The sequence below is a fragment of the Mucor velutinosus genome (genome assembly GCF_035048745.1).
Source record: "Mucor velutinosus strain NIH1002 chromosome Unknown tig00000093, whole genome shotgun sequence".
Lineage (NCBI taxonomy): Eukaryota > Fungi > Mucoromycota > Mucoromycetes > Mucorales > Mucoraceae > Mucor > Mucor velutinosus.
This window is the reverse complement of record NW_027041907.1, coordinates 2,999,646-3,021,927: the sequence shown is the minus strand read 5'-3', so window position 1 is coordinate 3,021,927 and position 22,282 is coordinate 2,999,646. Positions and strand designations below refer to the sequence as shown.

Below are 22,282 nucleotides of genomic sequence, written 5' to 3'. Positions count from 1 at the left end.
TAACAATGCAAAGGGCGAGTGAGTAAGGAAACCAGCTAATTGAGCCCCACTAGTGTTTGTTCCCCAAATTCTGCAGGGATTTTGGGATTTGTTGGTATGGCAAACCATACCCTTCTTTTCGACGATCCTCTCATGCTGTGTACATATGCATTTTGCATTGAATTCATGACGACACCTATTTTTTGAGAGATGCTTGGGATCAATCAACCCACTTCTGTTTAGATGACTCGAAACACCATCAGACAAGCGTTTGGTTGATTGGGCAGATGAACTGCTCTCTGATGAATTGGTGTTTTTTGCCATATAAATGTGTGGATCATTTGAACAACCGAATGTGTAAATAAAAAAGACTTTTTCCCTTTCCCTTTCTAAAAATAACTTTTCCTCTTTTCTTTTCTAAATCCATACATATACACAAAAAGCACAAATTCTAATACATATACATCTCTTAATATCTAATACATTTTGAAAATGGAGCAAGTGCAACAACAGACAGGAACCACGACAATGACGGATACCAATATCAAAACTCCTCATAATGCACCTGGCTTTGAGTTGGGTATCTGTGAAGATCGCAACAAGCGCTGTCGCAGAACCATGGAGGATGCTCACACTTTTATATTTGATTATATGGGTGTTCCTCGCCAAGGCTTTTTTGCTATTTTCGATGGCCATGCTGGTAAAGCTACTGCTGAATGGTGCGGCGCCAACTTTGATAGAGTAAGTTTCTGAGCAATCATCTTGATGGGAGGAAAAAAAAAAGACTCACCTTGTGTACGCCACGATACATTAGGTGCTAGCCAAAGTCATTGAATCAAGTACTCAAGAAGAGACAGTGCCGGAAATTTTAAATAAAGCCTTTCTGGCTGTCGATAGTGAGGTCAATCAACGTGAAGGTAAATTTTCTGGTTGCACTGCCATTGTTGCATTTGTCAAAGTGATCGAAGACAAGGTAAAGCTACATGAGATGGGGGGGTCAGTTATCACATGGGAAGAGGTATATAACTCATGTATCTTTTTAGCGAATCCTATACACTGGTAATGTGGGTGATGCGCGCGCAGTTTTGTGGTATGCATTGATGTTGCGTATGTTCCATTTTTTGACACCAATTGACACATTTTCACTATTTACTCTAGTCGTCAAAATAAAGCAGTTCGGCTTTCATACGACCATAAAGGCTCAGATTCTCAAGAAGCAAAACGTATCATGGATCTTGGCGGATTTATGATGAATAATCGCGTGAATGGCGTCCTAGCTGTGACACGATCATTGGGAGATAGTGTCATGAAGGAATTTGTGGTTGGAAATCCTTTTACAACCGAGACTGAACTAGGACCCAACGATGATTTCCTAATTCTGGCTTGCGATGGGGTAAGATGAATAGCTTACAGAGCTGATCCAGCGTCATTAACTCGTTTCCAAATTAGTTGTGGGATGTTTGCGAAGATCAAGATGCAGTTGACCTCATCAAGGATATTAAAGATCCCCAAGTTGCTAGTCAAAAATTGTTAGATCATGCCCTTGCCAACTTTAGCACTGATAATTTGAGTATCATGGTCATTCGTCTTAATTAAACCACTTGTTCGTCTGTTATGCGCTCTTGAAGCTAATTTGGCAAGTAAATTAGAAGAAAGGTTTTTTTTTTTCCCCTCTTATTTTCTCCTGGCAAAAAAAAAAAAAAAAAAAAAATACTGCTGTACACTGACTCCCATGTTTTTTTTTTTCACGCGTTCTCCTAAACTAATTCGTTTCCCCTTTTCTTTTGTATTTGTTTCTATTATCTGTATACATTATACATGCACTTTTCACTCCTATCAAAATACAAATTAACGCAAATATATATATATATATATATATTCCTTTTACATATCAACCAACTTTCATTGTCTTTTATGTATATTTAAGCTTTGTGGCACAATGAAGCCAAAATGAAAAAACTAAAAATAAAATTGACAGTTACGAAACCATTGGGTCCAGACTCTTTTCTCATTAGAAAATTCAAACGTCATAAAACTCTCCTTCTATCACTCTTCCGCCGTTTGAACCTTGTTGATTGATGGATGATGGCACTGATAATACATGCCCTGTAGCAGTAACCAATTTTATGTCGTTTATAGTAAGATTGTTACCTTCCTTGTCAAGCTGAGCCGATGCAATCAACAGAGTGCCAGGTGAATTTCGCAGATCCAACTCAATTTTAATTTCGGTGGTTGTGCCAGTGACATTTGAGCTTGTAGAAGCATATGATGATCCGCGCATGGATACGTTTTGAGTGATTCTCTCTGGGTGAATGCCGTTTTCTATCAGTTGGTTTCTTCCTCTGCTCGATTGCGCCCATAATTCCAAACGACGTACAGCCTCTGTTTCCACTTGACGTTGGTCTTTACCGAATACGTCTCCTCCCATGCCTTGCTGTTGCATGAAAGCATTCAAAAAGTCGGGCCAGTCTTGTAATGGTTGTCCTGCATTCTGCAATTGATTCTGTAGACCCCTCTTCACTCGCCATAAACGGAATCCTATCACTGCTGCAATGCCACCAATGCCTACCAACAAAAATGGCCCCAAAATGATAGTAAACGCCAAACCAGCACCGCCCAATGCAGCCAACGTTAAACGTCGCTTGATAGGTGAAGCTGTCATGAGTGAAAGCGGTATATTCCAGAATGAGATTTGACGTTGTTGTTGGGTTGCTGAGAGTACTGAGGTTATGTCATGCACTTGTGGACGTTTGGACATCATGAGCAGTGATCTACTGCTGCGTGTAATAGAACATGGTGTTGTCAGTACTGGGATACGTGCCGTTGCTTTCAAATGTGTAGCCCTTGTCGATAAAGAGCGAACCAAGCAGAAGGCTGATTGTGGGTTTCTGTATCGCAACGTACTGAGCGCAGAGAGCATGACTGAAAGATTTTGTTATGAGAGGAAAAGAAAGAATAAAAAAAAATTCTCCATAGTTGTGCAACAAATGAGACTCCATGTCTTCGGACTTGATTGTCTAGCTAGTAGCGTTTGACTCTGTCACTGAACATGTTGCCTAGCAACGTACTAGCGACCAGCGACTCGAAGGAAACTGCATGTGAATAATCTAAGCTTGCTGTTTAGGATCGATTGACATGGCATTTCAGCTGTTGGTGCTTACTACAAGGATATAATCCCATGGACATTGATTGCCGCTTACATGGCGCAACACAATGCACAAGAAATACGGATGGGCCAAACATTTGACCTGTTCAATCACTTGTCAACAGCGGATAAATAGGAGCCACTATGAGTGTAATTTCAGATCAAGAGATGAATTGCATGGTAACAATGAATATTTCAAATTTCACGCACACTGAGTGTCAATAAAACAATAATGCAAAACAAAAAGGCAGCAGGTGATAGAGTCATGTACATTGCATTTCATTGATTTGCTATTGTTATCTATGCTGTTTTAATGAATTCAATGTGTGTATTCATTTCAGCTTGAAATTACGTGACCTACGGCAATGAGTGTATGATGTCCTTGTGATTTTATCGCTTCTCTCTTCCTCTCTTCTTTCTTTCTTTCTTTCTTTCTTTCCTTCTTTTTATTTTGAACGATGGATAGCAATAAGCGAAAACACAGACATTATTTGACATCCAACCACATATTCTCATGTAATTCATGCCATTGTCATTTAATAGATCAAGACTCGATTATATCAAGAAACTTTCAGGGCCGAGTAAGTAACAGCACGCAAATGTGATCCGCATGCCCTCTCATACCAAGCGTAGAATGGCCCTGCCTATCTCGTAAATCATGTCTCTAATGTCACCATTGGCACGAAAGAAGAGCGCATGCTGCTGACTGGAATCCATACAGTGGCAGACATCGTCTGTACCCAATGTCATGTCAAGATTGGGTGGAAGTACCTTAGAGCACTAGAAGAACCGCAAAAATACAAAGAGGGCAAATATATTGTTGAGAAATCAAGAGTGTCAAAAGATTTTGAATGGATTTAGAACTTTTTATTCCATTCATTCAAGAAATCAAACCCATTTGCCATAACACCATTTGAATCTAACGCAATGCCAAATAAAATAAGCATACCGTTTCTCCCTATCCGAATCTTTCCAATAAGACGTACCTTTCGCTTGCGATTGTGGTTGAGGTTGCTGCTGACCCCAAGCTGATGGAACGCCATTGCTGTTCTTGCCCCAAGCGGATGTCGTTGTAGGTTTAACACTTTCGTATTTCTCAGGTCTCATCTTGGGGTCTAAATTGGTATTTTGATAAGCCGTCAATGCATCAGAAAAGCCTACAATCCAAAGTGTTCAATATGCCATGTCGTTTGCTTTCATCCAATGTATACACATTACGCATATTTAAAAACTCTACAAGCTCTCCTCTGTTGAATCCATTGGCGCCGACTGATTGCTGTTGTGGTTGGACTAGCCCAGAGGGTTGTGGTGAAGTAACAGCGGATAGAATAGCTGCGCCTGCTGCTTGTTGCGCTTTTGGATTAAGGATTTTGTTGGTGTTGGTGTTGCTCTGATGGTGCACTGCTGTATCTTTCTTTGCTCCAGCTCCACCTAGACCATGATTTCAATCCATCTGCATTCTCTTTTTCAGAGAGCCTCGACCTACCTGCAGAGTTCTTTCGCTGTTGTTGCTGTTGTTGTTTATATACAGAGGAATCTCTTCTTTCGGTGGTCTTTTTGGAGTTGTTTCCTATCCAAACCCATTCATCAACACCAAGCTATAGTTGCCGTCGTCTGCGTCCCTTACCAGCCATGTTGCAAATGAGCACAAATGAATTAGTTTTTCTTGAGAAACAAAAGGAAAATAACCACTTTTTTTTTCGCTTTGCAAGACAAAAAGCTTATATAATATATGTGCTGAGAAAAATAAGGAAAATGCAAAAACTTCCAAGATGGCAAAAGAAACAGACAAAGACTGCTTACACTACACGCTTCTTAGGTGACGTATTGAAAGGCACTCCGAAAATGAATGAAATGTATACATTGCAGATCAAAAACTGTAATCATATACAATAATTTCCTATGAGATGATAATGAATCGAGTTTTACTACGCTTTCATGTAGTCGTACTTGGATTCTAAAAGCAAGAAACCTTGTGCCGAGGCTCTCTATTGAAGAAAAAAAAAAAAAAAACATTTGCAAATCACATCAAGATGATATTGGATGTGGCTAGTAAAGCAAATGCGCAGTGGCATAATTTGGAGGAGTAGCACTAACAATCACTATACAAGCTTACCTAGGAGAGAACTTTGGTGCTTTGCAAACATCAGAGCTCTTTACGAGGGCTGATCATACAGCAATTCTCTAGCAATCTCTAACGGGCGATGTTTTTTCAGATGATACGGTGTTACCCCTGAATCTTCATGCGTTCTACTCATCTCAATATACTTGATTGCTCATTGCGTCTTGGAATACTAAAGCTCAGCACACACTGCTCCTGCTTGGTGTCGCCGAGTGATGATTGCCATTAACTCTACAGACATCTACAAATCCAACCTATTTTTTCAAGTCCGTTGTAATAACCCTCTCACTGTTTGACACACACATAGCGAAAGCTTAAATTGAAAATTCCAAATTTCTTTCTCGCTTATTCACTCTTTTCTTGTACAACTCTTTTATATATATGACAAGAAAATTGAACACGGTTCGTCGTACTGCGACATTTGCTTGGAGTCCTGGACATCAAGCGCCTATGATTGCCACTGGTACTTTGGCCGGTGCTTTGGACGACTCCTTCTCCAACGCGTCTGAACTGGAGATCTTTAAATTGGACCTTCTTCCCGAGTCAAATCATCTTGATCAAACCTCATACAAAGTGAGCACTGGCTCAAGGTAGGTCTAGATATCTCAGAAACAGGGCAACCACATAACAAGCAGAGTGATAGATTTAATACATTAGCTTGGGGACATGCTACCACCGAGAAACCACATGGCATCATTGCTGGTGGTATGGAAAACGGAGAGCTTGAGCTTTATGATGCATCAGCTATCCTCGATAACAAAAGGTATGAGTAATACTCTGGGGCAGTATGTGTTTTTTTTTTTTTAATCTAATACCTCATTGACAGCTCTGAAGATATCACTATTTTCAAAAACTCCACTCATACTGGTACTTTGAAGGCTCTTGATTTCAACCTGTTTCAAAACAATTTATTGGCTTCGGCCGGTAGCAATAGTGAGGTGAGCAAGCATCATGTGTACACACGAAAAAGGACAAATGACTCAATTGTGTACTCAAAAAGGTGTATATTTGGGACTTGAATAACCCCAGCACACCTTATACACCAGGTGCTCGCTCTGCAAAGATGGACGATATTAGCAGTGTTGCATGGAATTGTCAAGTACAACACATTTTATCCACTTCATCCACCAACGGTTACACAGTTGTGTGGGATCTTCGTAACAAAAAGGAAGTAATGACACTTGCTTATGCAGGACAAAATACCTTGACTGGTGGTAGAGGACCTGTGTCTGCTATTGCATGGCATCCTGATGTGGTAAGTTGTGTGCTTATGAGAGCGATCTATGTGTGTTACTGAATTAGCGCTGTTGCTTAGGCTACTCAAATTGTCACTGCTTCAGACGACGATCAACATCCCATCATCTCCTTGTGGGATCTTCGTCATGCTCACTCGCCTGAAAAGACATTGGCAGGTCACTCCAAGGGCGTGCTTGACGTTTCATGGTGTAGACAAGATTCTGATTTATTAATCTCGAGCGGAAAGGATTGCAAGACATTGTGCTGGAACCCTAATACAGGCGAACTGAACGGCGAGTTATCCAGTCATAGTAAATGGACATTTGCTGCTGACTGGTGTCCTCGTAATCCTGACTTGTTGGCCACTGCTTCTTTTGATGGCTCGGTAAGTGGGCTTGACATGATCCACATTGCAGATATTGACACTATTTCATAGATTGACGTGTTGTCTATTCAAGGTACTCAAACCGACCAAGTCTCTGCTGCTGCACCTGTTTCTGACGATCCATTCGAAGCCGCACTCTTATCTGCTGCTCCTTCTGTCAAGCCCTTCGAACTCAAGAATCCTCCCAAATGGCTCCGTCGTCCAGTTGGTGCTTCATTTGGATTCAGTGGTAAGCTTGTTACATTTAACAACAAACTGGGGCACGCTGCTGCTGTTACTGCCAGCATTGTTCCTGGCCAATCTGCTGTAGCTGCCAACCCCATCTCCCGTACTGTCAAGATTTCCACTATTGAAACTGATCCCGAGATTGTCAAGCGTTCCGAACAATTAGAATCTGCTACAGCATCAGGAAGTACGATCGAAGCTTTAATTGAAGAACGCATTCAAGCCGGTAATGATCAAGTGGATTGGGAAGTTTTAAAGACTTTATTCTCTGAAAATGCTCGCGAGCAATTGATAAAGTATCTTGGATTCGAAAAGGAACAAGTAGCTGCTGCTGCAAATGAGCTGCTCGAAAAGAAGAAGGCTGTTAAAGCTAAAGACGATGTTACCAAGGAGGAACCTACTGAGAAGGCAACCGAGAAGGAGGAGGATAAGAAGGTCGATATGGAGGCAGAGTCCAAGACAAACACTGCTGCAGCTGTTGACGATATTTCCACACCAAATGACACTGCATCTACACTCTTTGGACAATCCGAGGCTGATGGCCCTGACGACTCATTCTTTGGTCAAGTCGCATCTGAGCAGACCAGCCCTGCTGCTGTTGATGAGAACCCAACGGATCAAGTCGCCGCTGCTGCTCTCATTGAAGCTGTCGTTAGCAGGCCTTTTACTCTCTATCCAGACGCCAGCAACGACACGGATCGCCTGGTCACTCGCTCCATCGTGCTTGGCGATTTCGAGTCTGCTGTCAATGTGTGTCTTGCTTCTGAACGATATTCTGATGCCTTACTGTTAGCCATCTGCGGTGGAAGTGATTTGCTGGCTCGCACGCAAAAAACTTACTTTGAGCATCAATCCAAAAAGTTCGCCTACCTTCGTCTCTTGGAGGGAATCATGGAAGAAGATTTGAACTCCATTGTAAGAGACGCTGATGTGCATGAATGGTCGTCTATTCTGGTTGTGCTGTGTACATTTGCGCAATCCCAGGACTTTGGCCCTCTCTGCCAAATGTTGGGTGATCGTCTTTTCGAGCAGGAAGATGTCGAGCTGCGTAAGAACGCTAATCTGTTTTATCTCGCTGCTGGTAATTTGGAAAAGGTCTCCAAGATTTGGATCCATGAATTTGAGAGCCAGGAAAGCAACGACAAGAACTCTGTGACCTATGGCGCTCGTCTTCAAGCATTGATTGAAAAGGTCACCATTTTCCGCAAGGCTATTGACTACCAAGATAGTGCCCTTACTGAACAAGAAACTGGCTCATATGCCCTTGCCGATCTCTACACCAAGTACTGTGAATATGCTGAATTCATGGCCACCCAAGGCAAGCTTGACGTTGCGCTCAAATACATCAGCCTCACTCCTGCCACGTTTTCTGCTGATCAATCCAGCATCAGCAGAGGTTCAGTTGTCCGCGATAGAGTGTATCATGCCAATGCTAGCCAAGCAAATCAATACGTCAAGCCATCATTCCCTTTCGAGAAGAAACTGCTGTCCAGTGAGCAAGAAACTCAATACCAGCAGCAACAGCATGCAGTCCGTCAAAACCCGTACGAGAAGCAACAGCAACCATTCAATGCTTATCAACCCGTGAAATCTGCATCACCTGCAGCAGCACAACAACCCACAAACTACTATGCACCTGTGGCTGCTGTTGCACCTGTCGTACCTGCACCTGTTCCTACGCAGTACAGTCCTTATGGTCAACCAAATTACAACCAACAACCTGCTGCTGCTGCTGCTGCTGCTGCTGCTGCTGCTGCTGCTACGAATATGGCCTACAACAACTATGCTCTTCCTGCAGCTGCAACCAACGCATATGGTCAACAAGCTCAAGCTTATGCTCCTTCTCAACAATACGGCCAACTTCAATTTACATCACCCGTTGTTCCAGTGCCTCATTCCAACTCGAGTACGCCACCTCCACCTCCACCAAAGGCAGCTGGTGCCTGGAACGATCCTCCCATGCTTCCTAGCCCCAAGATGAACAAGAAGAAGGCATCTCCAGTTGCCGGTGGACCTGCAAAGAGAGTAACAACCCCTTTTGCTAATGCTCCTCCTGCTGCAGCCTATGCTGCTGGACCTCCACAACAACAACAGCAACAATATGTGTCTCCACCACCACCTATGAATGCTACTCCTCCTCCTCCCATGAGAGGTTTAGGCGGTCCACCTCCACCTCCTTCTTCCAACACCACCGCTGGTTATTATAGTGCCCATCAACAGTTCCAAGGACCACCTCATCATCAACAACAACAACAACAACAGCCATTCCAAGCTCCACCTCCACCTCAAAAGACTGCACCTCCACCACCTCCACCCATGAATGCCGTTGCTCCTTCTCCCATGTTGAGAGGCCCTCCTCCTCAGCAACAACAAAGATTCTAATATGATTCTGCAATGATCTACTCCATCATTCGATAGACAAACAAAATTAAAATAAATGTAATAATTATTAATTCTTGATGCAAAACGATATTCAATTTCAAAATTTGCAAGGACAACATGTATTATGAGTGAAATGAGTACAAATGGAGGCTTTTCTTTATCGTGGCAATTGAAGGATGCTGAGCAAAAAGTTCTAGTTCATGGTATAAAAATAGCCATCTAGATTTAATAATTGCTGTGATTCTTGAACTGATAATAGACTGTGCCAGCGTGTGGGTATGTAATGCATTTGACAATCATCAATTGAGAAGTTTATGGCTGAGATAACATGTGCAAATCTCTTCTTTGGATATGGGGAAGACGTTGCCTTGGTAAATCCAGCCAATTTATAGATTTTACCTTGACTTTGATCACCAAAAGCTCAACATATGTAGCGTTTATTTGTCATAAACCTGTTTTATCTGATTAGATTCAAGTAGTCCAATTGCTTGCTGTAAGATTCTTATCGTTTGCCAGCGATTAAGCTCACCAATAACAATAATTCACATAAATTGAAGTGATTCACAAAGTAAATTAACTCGCGATACACCTGTGCCACTCTGTAGAAATCCCTGGGTTACATGACGAAACTTCAGCCTAAAAGATTAGTGTATCGTTGCACAATGTAAAGCTGTCTGAGGTCGTTGATTGAGGAATAAACATTGTGTGTAACAGCATTGAAATTGATCTGCCGTAAATAAACTGAGCAAAAAATAGATTTTGGTTACCAAAATGATTGTTCATTTTTTAGAGAAACAATCAGATGTTGGTCTGTGGATTGAAGTGATTGTAAGGATGATGATGATGATGCTTCATCCGATGTGGACTTTGGCCAACCCTTGCTCTAAAGCACAGATATGTTTGGGGAATCAGAAATTAAATAGAAAGTTTAATAACCATCATAACAAATGTCTCGTCATAGTTGCGATCGTTTTCAGTGAATTGCTCATCCAGGATCGCAATTCTCGATGAATTCATTCGCCGCTCAGGAACGGATTTAACTGTATTTTCTCTTTTGAGTCATCTCCAGCGTCTTATTAACGCTAAAAATTAGATAGATAAGTAATAGATGGTCTGTAAAGCTGTTATGGCTCTTTTTTTTTTAGAATAAACTAGGCTAGAGAGAATGCAAAACCCACAAAATATCGAACCTACCCACAGTGGAATTCTCACTCCGACAAAAATACGCTTTTTGGGCATTGGGAAATTCATGATCCAGGCATCCGTGTAACTTCCAGAAAAGATTTGAGAGCAGGTCAAGAAGGGAATATCAAGAGATCCCACAAAAAGACAACTGGACACTGTTATAATTGCGATAGGGGCAGTAGGTTTCTGTTTGATTCAAGCGTTTCATTACCTTTGAAAACCAGCAATACCGGAGCATACCTCGTGGATGAAGCATACAGAATCACTGGCTCATTCTTGGTTTATGCTGAATGTGCCCAATATATTTAGATTTGAGCGGTTATTTTAGATCGTAGCTAATATGCTTCGATCAAAAATTCTAGAAATGATGCCACATTGTTTACATTACTCAAAATTCTAATGTTAACATCGCAGATTGATCTCGGCAGATTTGCAGAAATGACCTTAATGCTTTGGATGCTAATCAGGGCCGCTCCGTGGGGTGGCTATTGAGGCATATAAAATAGCATATCGGTCGAGAAATTTGTTTTAAAATTAATTAGCTGCTAAAGATACTCGCCCAACATGTGAGTCCATCCATTGAAAGCCAATTCAAGTTCCAATGTGATGAGAAACAAATTCATTTTAGACGCATATGCTCTCCTGTCAAGCGAAAGGCATTGAAATCTCTTGCACCTCTGTAAAATCATTGTATAGAAGAAGCATAATGCTTGCAAACCATGCAAGGCTTGACAATCTGGTAGGATACATGGACAGATCGGAAGTGCAAATGTTTCAAAGATCTGCACTGGTTTTCCCAGTCCAATATTTGATTTGAATCGGATAATGGCTTACCGGCTCAAGTCTGTTTATACCATCTATGCAACGCTCGAAATCCTGTATTCGTGAAACAAAACCAACTAAATAGACCAAGTGTTTACAAAGGCCAAGTGTGACATCGTTCCTTGAATTTCATTACGTTTAATTGATGCTGTCTGCTATTCAAAAAATCTTTTTCCTTTCAATCATTTTGGCTCTGAATATCCAATCCATAGCTTCTCTCATCTTCTCTCTTTTTCCTTATATTCATTTTCTCTCTCTCTCGAGATACTCTGAAAACTTCATTCTGCAGCAACGCCTCTACACTCCTTTTCATCATACTCAACTCACATGCCCAGAATTTGTAAAGCAAGTACAACAGACGTTGTTGTTGATCAACTGAAAGTGCTTGAACCCAATTCACAACGCACTAGCCGATTCAAACCCTCCAAAAGACAGACGCTGCACCGCAGAAGACATACGATCGATGCCTGGAATCACTTGAATGGGCCTCTCACACCATGCAGAAGACTCTCGTCAGACTGTTCCTCGTTGAAAAAGAAAGTACAGCCACCTCACAAGCGAATCCTGGTAACTGGCGGTGCAGGATACATTGGCAGCCATACATGTTTGGAATTGCTGAATAATGGATACGATATTGTGGTGATGGATAATATGGTCAATTCAAACAAAGGTATAAAGCTTAGCATGCACATCAGTTTCTGTTATTTGTTTATTTACACACACAAATTTCCAATATAAATAGAGGCATTATATCGTGTGGAACAGCTGGCTGGTAGACCCATCGTTTTTATGAAGGGAGACGTTACACATGAATCAGATCTAGAGGATGTATTCCAGCAGTATCAGTTTTGGGCAGTGCTTCATTTTGCTGCAATCAAGGTGAGAGGGTGGGCCTCATCTGCATGTGGTCGACAGTTATCTAATGGGATGCAAAATTAGGCTGTAGGTGAATCGACTCGGATCCCTTTAGAATACTATCATAACAACCTGACTGGCACCTTAAATCTACTACGAGCAATGAAGCGACACAACATAAAGAACCTGGTGTTTTCATCCAGTGCCACAGTATATGGAGAGCCAGAAATGATGCCAGTAAACGAGACAGCCAGACTAGGACCAGTTACAAATCCATACGGGAAAACCAAATTGTTTGCAGAAGAAATACTACGAGATCTTTATGCATCTGATCCTGAATGGAACGTCGTACTTTTAAGGTAAAGTGAGAATCATTTTTTTTAAGGTACATTACCTCTAAATGAGAAAATGGGCATTCTAGATATTTCAATCCAGTGGGTGCTCATGTATCTGGTATGATTGGAGAACATCCTCATGGTGTACCAAATAATTTATTGCCATACGTAGTCAAAGTGCTACAAGGACATTTGCCCTTTGTTCATGTGTACGGCAATGATTACGATACGGTGGACGGTACAGGCGTTAGAGACTACATCCATGTCTGTGACCTGGCTACCGGGCATGTTGCAGCATTGAAAAAATTGGAGGAAAAGCCTGGATGTAAAGCATATAATTTAGGGACAGGTGCTGGATATTCTGTCTTGGAAATTATCCACGCTATGGAAAGAGCTACACATAAAAAGATCCCTTACAAGGTAATTTGAAACATGTTTACAATCTCTGTTCTATATCTAAAAAAAATGTATAGATTGAAGAGAGACGGCCTGGCGACGTTGGTACATGTACAGCAGATGCTTCACTAGCCAACAAAGAGCTTGGGTGGGTGCCTGCCTATTCAATGGATGATATGTGTCAAGACATGTGGAGATGGACTCAACGCAATCCTAATGGTTATGATGGTGAGCTACTACTATAAACCCCGAGGCTCTTCTACTTTAGGAAAGTTTACCTTGTTGTGCAATTTTATTTTTCCCTTTCTCTCCTCCTCTTTTCCTCTTTTCCTTTCTTTTTTCTCTCTTTCCATTCTCTTTCTTTTTCTTATATATACATATATATTCCGTTTTACGCTAATATTCTACATCAACTATACAATATTAATATCATACACCATCATTTCCAGCAAACACCGCATTTTTTTTCGTATTGAATTCATTTGATACATACTAATAATTCTCTAATCAATCAATAAACCGTAAAAAAAAAATGCCTACTTCATCTGCTGCAGCTGCTAGTCCAGGCAATTCACATAATGTAGTTGGTGTACATTACAAGGTTGGCAAGAAAATTGGCGAAGGAAGTTTTGGCATCATTTATGAAGGTGAGAGAGAGAGAGAAAGAGAGAAAAAAAAAAAGAAAGACGAGACATGTTATACGGCTTGTACCAACACTTCATGACAAGGCATCAATTTGCTCAACAACCAACCCGTCGCTATCAAGTTTGAACCTAGAAAATCAGATGCCCCTCAGGTGAGATAAAGCAGCAATTAACAGAGAAAATGGCTATTAACAGGCAGCATGTAGCTTCGAGATGAATACAGAGCATACAAGACACTAGCTGGAATCAGTAAGTGCTTGAAATATGACAGAAAAAGAGAGATTGTGCAACTAACGTTATACTAGCTGGTATACCCACAGCCTACTACTTTGGTCAGGAAGGACTTCACAACATCTTGGTCATTGACTTACTGGGCCCTAGTCTCGAGGATATGTTTGACACTTGTGGTAGACGTTTCAGTGTCAAAACGACAGCCATGCTCGCTAAACAGATGGTAAAGAGATGAAGATAGAAAGATAAGAGTTGATTGCTTAATTATTTGTATCGTCTAGTTGACGAGAGTTCAAACAATCCACGAAAAGAATCTTATCTACAGAGACATCAAACCAGACAATTTCTTGATTGGAAAGCCTGGCACAGAGACAGAGAATCAGATATTTATTGTGGATTTTGGCATGGCCAAATTATACAGAGATCCCAAAACCAAGCAACATATCCCTTACCGTGAAAGAAAGAGTTTATCTGGTACCGCTCGTTATATGAGTATCAATACTCATTTAGGAAGAGGTATGTAATATTCCTATTCGTTTACTCGATCAGGTCGGATAATTTAATTCCTTTCATTAGAGCAATCTCGTCGTGATGATCTCGAATCCCTGGGCCATGTTTTCATGTACTTTTTGAGAGGTTCTTTGCCTTGGCAAGGCCTCAAAGCGGCCACCAACAAACAAAAGTATGAAAAGATTGGCGAAAAGAAACAGACCACTGCCATCAAGGATCTCTGTGATGGATACCCAGGTAAAACTTCAAAAAGTATTTGAAAATACGACGCAAACCATCTAATTTGAGCCATTCACAGAGGAATTTGGTATATACCTCCAGTATGTACGTAAATTAGGTTTCGAAGAAACCCCTGATTATGACTTTTTGCGTGGATTGTTCAGTAAAGCCATCGAAAAAGTGGGCGAACAAGACGATGATGTGTACGATTGGATGTTGCTCAACAGTGGAAAGGGATGGCAGACATTGTCTAAACGTAGTACTCGCCAGCATACCACCAATAAAAAGATTGTCGATCAAAATGCTACTCGTACCAAAGACCAATCTCAACGCCCTATTCAGCAAGAACCTTCACAACAGCAGAATCAGCAGCAGCAACAACAGTATCAGCAACAAGAGCAACAATATCGCCCGAAAAAGCCTGGATTTTGGAGCAAATTATCATGCGGTTTATGCCAATAATCTATATGACCTTACCACAAATACTCTCCTTATATTCAAAGTGTTATTTTTTTTATGATGTACCTTTTCTCTCTTTCTTGCTCTCTTGCTCATATCAAAATTCATCCCCTCTCTCACACACATCTGATTCGCACACCCATTCCCCTCGTCTTTCCTTCCACACACACACACATCCCTTATCCAAGACAATTGCCTACTCGAATGCAATAGTAAACATGGACGAAAGAGTAAACAGTGACGAAACGAAAGAAAAAAGAAATTGATTTCTATTTATTTGTATCCAAAAAGTAATTTTTAATATAGATCTATATTGCATATTATACAGTGCTACTTAAAATGCATTAAGAATTGTCTCTTATTGTTAGGCACAATGGATTCCCGCTTTGATCGTTCTCTTCTTGACCAGATATCATGTTTACCTAAATTAAGGTTGCCATTGATTTACATTCATGCATTACACAAACTTAAATGCCATACATGGTCAAGACATTGCATGTAGCTTTGTCCTTAGGACACGGATTTGAATAGAGTAGTAGCTTGCGTACTCGCACTTGAATGGGCTAGTTGCTATTTTATTAATAAAATATAGAGTTTTGTAGCAGAAATTAAAAGGAATTATGCAATATGAGTCATAGCACTTTTCGATTCACCATGCCCCTCTTAATTATGTGCTTCTAACAGCATTGATCAAATTTGCAAATGGTAGGCATGGCACTGCCATTATTACCAGCCAAAACCCGTTTTAACCTCCGCTTGTCATCCTGTTCTGATTTGTCGAGTTTGGGGCTTTTTGGACTCGATTCGACCTATCTTGACTGATTCGACTATAAAAATGTGATGGTCATCCAATGCTCCCTTAAGCTTTCTAAACGTACTTTTCAAGACGCATCTAATGGTGCTACTTATAAAAAGTGTTTTGAACAAGCCTATGGAGCAATTTCAGAAAACATGAAATGTCGTTTTTGCCCAAAGTGTCGAGATTCTATATAACAAGGTCGCACAAACAAAGTTTCAGGGGGGGTTCCTATGGATCGAGAGCAGTATCTTGGTTTAATACATGCCGTAGTAAAAGTCTTCATTTTTGCGGTCAAAAACGCGATTGTTTGATTTCCGTTGAAAGTCATGAGGTATCCCTCATGGCTTGAGGTCGATTTTTCAGTGGTATTTCTTTTGTCCCAAAAAAATTGAGCAAAGGTATTAGGAAGTTGCTGCCATATGAGAGTACTTGTTTGGCGCTATTCTGACAGTTCAAAATGGCTTCTAACACAAGACATCCCACCTTGAATGCATGCAAATTTCTGTGTGATTTGCATGGTGTTGAGTAGTAAGAGGTAACGCCCATATGTTATATTCCTGTATACAAGTTATTTCCATTGAAACAGACATGGAGCATTGTAGAAGAGTCAGATTCACCGTTGCTAAGTCAACTGGCTTTCCGTATTACATAACCTGTATTCATTCAAACGCTTATCACCTATTAGAAGTATCGACCTCATCAGCAAAAGGACCCGAGCTTGACAGCTATAGAGTTACGCCAGCTGTCGATGTCAAAGCAATAGCTGATGAGGCGATGAGAGAATATGACAAGAGCATGAAGAATGTTTTTAACCCGTGCTAAACCAAGATTTATCAGTTTCCCTCCTCTTTCTATGTAATGTTTCCTTTGCTGTATATAATCTCTCTATTTTTTTTTTATCTTTGCTAGTGATAACTGTTGACCATAGACAGGTTTCAAGAGCTGATGTTTTCTCTAAAAGCAATTGTATCCTTTGTCTTGATTGCATTTCTTGAGGGCATGTGCGATTTAAAACGGAACTGATCCATTGATAAATTACAGTCGCTATCTGTGAGGTGTTGTCTGATAAGCATTTTTTTTGGTATTCAAACTATACATTTGCGCTAAAGAGATGAAATGTGGGTGTTTGACTGAAGCTCGCCATGCATGAAGCAATAATGGTTCCATAATTTCAGTTTCAGGCACTGTATCTTGCAAAAAGAGGGCTTAATTGGTTGTCTACTAATAGGCGGCTTGCCAGAAGTATTAACCGGGATTTTGTACTTCAGCATAGGCCTATGTCCGTAAGCACAATGTAAATGCTAATCCCTCTCTATTGGGAAGCATTTATTGCTTTGACAACGGCTGTGTATGGTGGCACAACCTTAGCAATGAAGGAAAAAACTTTAAATCGCATAGACCTATCAAATGAATAAGCGCATTTTTTGATTTGTCCTACGACGGCTATTGTTTCTGATTACGTTTGGGATCGTAATCAAAATGAAAACGTGGAAGGTTTCCACGGAACACTCATCAAAGTGCAAAAGCTTTACATACACATGAAAATTGCACATTGTAAATTTATTCAATGAATCAAGCCAATAAGCCATGGATGAGTAAACCTGAAATACATGAAAAATGGAATTATCAGAGATTGACAGTTGCTATTATGCGACTTTCCTTATTCTGATGCCAAATGGCATGCCATTTTTTAAACTGCTCTAAAAATATAAACGTAAAAATGGTTTGTGGACCTGTTCTCATGAATGAAGGGGTCCATCCTTTAAAGAAAGAGAGCACACCTTCAGATCGATACATAGCCATAGTAACGCCTAAGGCGGATAATCTACCTTCCGCGCCTGTAGCAGACATCATGCGAGTTTTTATCACATCAACAGGGGAACATGCTGTTGTAGCGACTAGACCCTATTATACAAGACTTATCAATATGCATTCACATCTCATGTAGAGACAAACAAATAATTACTGCAAGTGTACTAGATAGCAAATGTAGCCCTATGCCTTCATTTAAGTATTGTTGAAAAAATGCCTTGAAGCGATCATATGAAACACACTGAGAGGATGTCATTAAAATGGCTCTGTTGATGTTGGGTCCAACTCCACGAAAGAGCGAAGCGATGCCTTCTTCCTTGGCCATTCTTAGTAATCCGTCCAATGCATGCTTGTAGTTTCTTTTAAGATGTGCTGGAAGCTGACCATCGTTTTGCATACGAACATTAATGACATCGCCTGGATTACCACATATGCCTCCAGCAATACCAGCAGCAGTAGAACACATGAGCAATTGAAGTGTAGATGGATCTAATTTTGAATATTAATCATTGATGTATACGGTGTGCAGGACGGGGGCTTACTTTTCTCTCTTTGGAGTAGCAGCTGCTTTAGTTTTTCATATCCACCTAGTCGAGCTGTTGAATAGGTTGCTTGTCTCAGGATCGAAGCTGAAAGGCCCGCATACAGCTTCAATGGTCCTTCTGTACGGATAATGTTCTTTACAGTGCCCAACATGCCGATCGTTTGATTTCCTTTAGCATTTTGTAATCGAACTTTGGTGAGATCAAGAGGATGTACAATGATGGCGGCTGAGCAGGAAGCAAGACCGCCAAAGTAGAACGGAGTGTTTAGTTTCTTATCTGTCATAATTGAGATGGTAGAATCAAAAGAAAGAAGAGCAGAAGTGTGGATCATCTAAATGGAATCCTGGATTTTTATAGACAAAAATGCACAGGAGTTTGAATGCTAGCAGGCAACAGGCAGGTAGACAGGGCAGGGCAAAGGCACACAGGCTTACTACAGCAGCCTAAACTTGGCGAATAGGGAGGAAAATCAATGTACGCTTAAACTATAAAAGGTATATTCAATAACTAAGAGTTTCTGTAATTCTAATATCTTTATTGAAAAAGTATATATATATATAGCGTAGAGCACCTCAGTCATCATCCTCATCCTCATCATAATCATCATCATCTACACCGAAATCGCTTTCATCACCAGACTCATACCAGCTAGAAAGCGATACGCACAGACCAGGATTAATACCTCCATTCAAACCCTTTGGCACTCTCACTTACAAGTTGTCATCTTCTTCTATCTCTGGTGGAGCTGTTAACATAAAATCTTGTTCTGATTTGGGCATCTTAAAACCGTTGGGAATATCTTTTTTCGAGTCTTCAACTTGCTCTAAGGAGAGAAACAAAAAATTAGGGGGGGGGGGGAGAGAGATTGATAAGTACGGATAAAGGGATGTCATTTTGTTTGTTTTTAAATTGCAATCATACTTTTTACTATGGCATCAAATGCTTCCCGATTCTTTCTGTAAGCGACCTAGAGACAAACGCTATCAGTCAAGCGCATGCTGCTGTATCATATAATTACAACTTACACCGGCATCCACATTGGCAGGACTTGAGCAATTGGGGTCAGCAAGTAGCGAGATGATGGATACAAGAACACCTACATAGTTTGTACCAGGTTAAAAAATTTTGTGCTTGCATAAAGTTGTCAAAACTTACTTTCTACAGACTAAAATTATAGCCAGAACGCAATGTATGTAATCGTTAATGTCTATCATTGGGTTTTGTAGAGCCCTTCGTTGCTTACTTGTGTTGGGTTCCAGCGTTCCTGTTCATTTAAAGCGTCAATACAGGTAACATGGAGTTTGAGTGAATGTGCACATACCTCAGCTTTCTCTCCACTCATATGGTCTTCTCCAGGTGGATGAAGAATAGAAATACATAGTCTTCCATCAGGATACACTATGAAACTTTCATTAGCAGGAGCAAAGGGGAAGAGCCTTGAGGAGAGGGAGAGATGTGTCAATTTACTTACCATTGGGATGATAGAACGGATTGTTAAATCGAAAGGTAGGAGGGTTGAAAGGATAATCGTCAGGAAAGGTCATTGTGGCCTATACCAGATGCAACATGTTAGCTACATTCGATTGATATTCCAAATGCTGCATCGTTTCTATTTTACCTTGAAGTAACCACCTTCATACATTGTTTTTGGTGAGCCAATAAGTGCAACATCCCTTTCCATTTCTTTGATTATTTACTCGATTGGCTTGTATGAAGGTACCAAATGCTTACCATTCAAAGATGTTGTCCTCTTTCAAATCAACTGCAAATCCTGGAACAGGGTTTCGTGATAGCTCTATCTCAATGTTAATCTTTCCATATCGCTGTCCATTTTCTCACTGTTTGCAATACCTTTGAATTGTCTTTGGAGAATATTTGCGGCAGAGGCCATTTTTTCTTACTAAACCAATCTCGGGCAAAAGAGACAAATGAAAAAAAAAAGGTGAAATTGAGAGAAAAAGGGAAAAAATCAACTTGAAAGGGCTTTCATGGAATTTATATATATAGCGTATGTATGGTGTAAGGTTGTGAGGCCAAGCACGTGACGAGTAGGGTATTGAGAAGCCTCATTTCATTGGTATATCCCACACACTACTCTCTGTCGGAAGAGAGGATATTGAAACGTTTGTTGGAAGGAATTCATGACCTCTCATCACCGGAATTAGAAACACAGAGATCAAAAGATGGGAGGCAAATGCTTCAATTAGATCACAACAGGAATCCCTATCTAGCACGTTGGAATGAACATCCTTCAAATTGAAAATTTACATGTATCCCAAACCTTCATCATCACTATTTGTTTACATCTCCGAGCAATTATCAAACCCCTTAAACCCCATTTGGTTTGAGGAATTACTATTGTAGAATTGGCAAGCAACACAATTGACATTGCGCAGAGTAAGCAGGTGGTTGTATTGCTTTGCAGCAGTTTTGTCTCAAAAAAACGCCTTCCGCAGAGTAGGAGACACATTTAAGAAGCCATTGCTACTAAATTAGGAGATGTGTTCCTGAAGCTTCATTGGTCAAGCAAGGCAGGTTGGTTTCGCTCAAGACTATATTATTCAGCTGTCATATTAATCAGCAACAAAATAGCTCGTCTGGAAGATGTAGTCAGCATGGTTTATATAAAGGTAGGCTTGGATCAAAGAACTCCATCATTCGACATTGCTTATTAAATGTGAAATTTCAGCGTACTAGGCAATAAATTACCTAGTTCCTGATCTGACAGGTCTGTGTTATGCCCAATCATGTCCTAGCCAAAGAAGACAAGTGATTAATCGTGCGTAGTTGGATACGATCTGATTGATAAAACCAGTGCTACGGACACAATTTGAGCTACCCGTAAATATGGAAGCAGTTTGGCATTTGCGATCGCTTCAATGCTTGTTTGCCTACATGCTAGCGTATGAGATGCTCAGAGCTATGTCAAAAGCATACGATATACTTTAGCTCTGATCTGGCAAAACTTGTAATTGCTGTCTGTGTAAACATTTTCATACATCTTTTTCTTAGTAACTAATAAATCAACGGCTCAATCCTAGTAATACATACTGCAATTTCACTTGTCAACCTACTGCTATCATGTAGGAGCGCTCCATAGCTGTGGATTTGACTCTTCTACAATGCTCCATGTCTGTTTCAATGGAAATAACTTGTATACAGGAATATAACATATGGGCGTTACCTCTTACTACTCAACACCATGCAAATCACACAGAAATTTGCATGCATTCAAGGTGGGATGTCTTGTGTTAGAAGCCATTTTGAACTGTCAGAATAGCGCCAAACAAGTACTCTCATATGGCAGCAACTTCCTAATACCTTTGCTCAATTTTTTTGGGACAAAAGAAATACCACTGAAAAATCGACCTCAAGCCATGAGGGATACCTCATGACTTTCAACGGAAATCAAACAATCGCGTTTTTGACCGCAAAAATGAAGACTTTTACTACGGCATGTATTAAACCAAGATACTGCTCTCGATCCATAGGAACCCCCCCTGAAACTTTGTTTGTGCGACCTTGTTATATAGAATCTCGACACTTTGGGCAAAAACGACATTTCATGTTTTCTGAAATTGCTCCATAGGCTTGTTCAAAACACTTTTTATAAGTAGCACCATTAGATGCGTCTTGAAAAGTACGTTTAGAAAGCTTAAGGGAGCATTGGATGACCATCACATTTTTATAGTCGAATCAGTCAAGATAGGTCGAATCGAGTCCAAAAAAGCTCCAAACTCGACAAATCAGAACAGGATGACAAGCGGAAGTTAAAACGGGTTTTGGCTGGTAATAATGGCAGTGCCATGCCTACCATTTGCACATTTGATCAATGCTGTTGGAGGCTCTTGAGAAGAAAGGGGTTGGATTCAACAGTGTTATACCTTAGCCTGGTTGCAAACTCCATAAATTTATTGTAAAAATGGGAATTCTAATTTATAAAATTATTATTAGATAGTAGACAAAATTATTAGGGCTGGAATACCAACTCTCTGT

General features: G+C 40.5%; 8 protein-coding genes across 8 annotated transcripts; 4 read left to right on the top strand and 4 right to left on the bottom strand.

The window, feature by feature from the left end:
* Positions 1-471: 471 nt before the first annotated feature.
* ATC70_002745 (uncharacterized protein) lies at positions 472-1,575 on the top strand (the record flags this gene model as incomplete). The annotated part of the gene is made up of 5 exons (XM_064822115.1): positions 472-720; positions 794-952; positions 1,023-1,069; positions 1,138-1,372; positions 1,429-1,575. The coding sequence occupies 5 exons, from the start codon at positions 472-474 to the stop codon at positions 1,573-1,575; spliced, it is 837 nt and encodes a 278-aa protein (XP_064681801.1).
* A 424-nt stretch (positions 1,576-1,999) lies between these two features.
* ATC70_002744 (uncharacterized protein) lies at positions 2,000-2,899 on the bottom strand (the record flags this gene model as incomplete). The annotated part of the gene is made up of 1 exon (XM_064822114.1): positions 2,000-2,899. The coding sequence occupies one exon, from the start codon at positions 2,897-2,899 to the stop codon at positions 2,000-2,002; it is 900 nt and encodes a 299-aa protein (XP_064681800.1).
* Positions 2,900-3,981: 1,082 nt separating this feature from the next.
* On the bottom strand, positions 3,982-4,758 carry ATC70_002743 (uncharacterized protein; the record flags this gene model as incomplete). The annotated part of the gene is made up of 5 exons (XM_064822113.1): positions 3,982-4,043; positions 4,111-4,281; positions 4,343-4,555; positions 4,611-4,694; positions 4,752-4,758. The coding sequence occupies 5 exons, from the start codon at positions 4,756-4,758 to the stop codon at positions 3,982-3,984; spliced, it is 537 nt and encodes a 178-aa protein (XP_064681799.1).
* Positions 4,759-5,627: 869 nt separating this feature from the next.
* On the top strand, positions 5,628-9,474 carry ATC70_002742 (uncharacterized protein; the record flags this gene model as incomplete). The annotated part of the gene is made up of 6 exons (XM_064822112.1): positions 5,628-5,836; positions 5,890-6,009; positions 6,073-6,184; positions 6,247-6,501; positions 6,562-6,867; positions 6,919-9,474. The coding sequence occupies 6 exons, from the start codon at positions 5,628-5,630 to the stop codon at positions 9,472-9,474; spliced, it is 3,558 nt and encodes a 1,185-aa protein (XP_064681798.1).
* Positions 9,475-11,808: 2,334 nt separating this feature from the next.
* On the top strand, positions 11,809-13,312 carry ATC70_002741 (uncharacterized protein; the record flags this gene model as incomplete). The annotated part of the gene is made up of 5 exons (XM_064822111.1): positions 11,809-12,151; positions 12,224-12,360; positions 12,421-12,695; positions 12,758-13,091; positions 13,145-13,312. The coding sequence occupies 5 exons, from the start codon at positions 11,809-11,811 to the stop codon at positions 13,310-13,312; spliced, it is 1,257 nt and encodes a 418-aa protein (XP_064681797.1).
* Positions 13,313-13,599: 287 nt separating this feature from the next.
* Positions 13,600-15,133, top strand: CTU1 (cytosolic thiouridylase subunit Ctu1; the record flags this gene model as incomplete). The annotated part of the gene is made up of 7 exons (XM_064822110.1): positions 13,600-13,714; positions 13,796-13,863; positions 13,918-13,960; positions 14,017-14,165; positions 14,224-14,458; positions 14,519-14,689; positions 14,751-15,133. The coding sequence occupies 7 exons, from the start codon at positions 13,600-13,602 to the stop codon at positions 15,131-15,133; spliced, it is 1,164 nt and encodes a 387-aa protein (XP_064681796.1).
* A 2,422-nt stretch (positions 15,134-17,555) lies between these two features.
* On the bottom strand, positions 17,556-18,569 carry ATC70_002739 (uncharacterized protein; the record flags this gene model as incomplete). The annotated part of the gene is made up of 3 exons (XM_064822109.1): positions 17,556-17,834; positions 17,896-18,230; positions 18,284-18,569. The coding sequence occupies 3 exons, from the start codon at positions 18,567-18,569 to the stop codon at positions 17,556-17,558; spliced, it is 900 nt and encodes a 299-aa protein (XP_064681795.1).
* A 289-nt stretch (positions 18,570-18,858) lies between these two features.
* ATC70_002738 (uncharacterized protein) lies at positions 18,859-20,177 on the bottom strand (the record flags this gene model as incomplete). The annotated part of the gene is made up of 11 exons (XM_064822108.1): positions 18,859-18,934; positions 19,001-19,109; positions 19,208-19,253; positions 19,312-19,382; positions 19,442-19,451; positions 19,530-19,550; positions 19,608-19,684; positions 19,758-19,836; positions 19,905-19,959; positions 20,018-20,081; positions 20,138-20,177. The coding sequence occupies 11 exons, from the start codon at positions 20,175-20,177 to the stop codon at positions 18,859-18,861; spliced, it is 648 nt and encodes a 215-aa protein (XP_064681794.1).
* Positions 20,178-22,282: the final 2,105 nt, after the last annotated feature.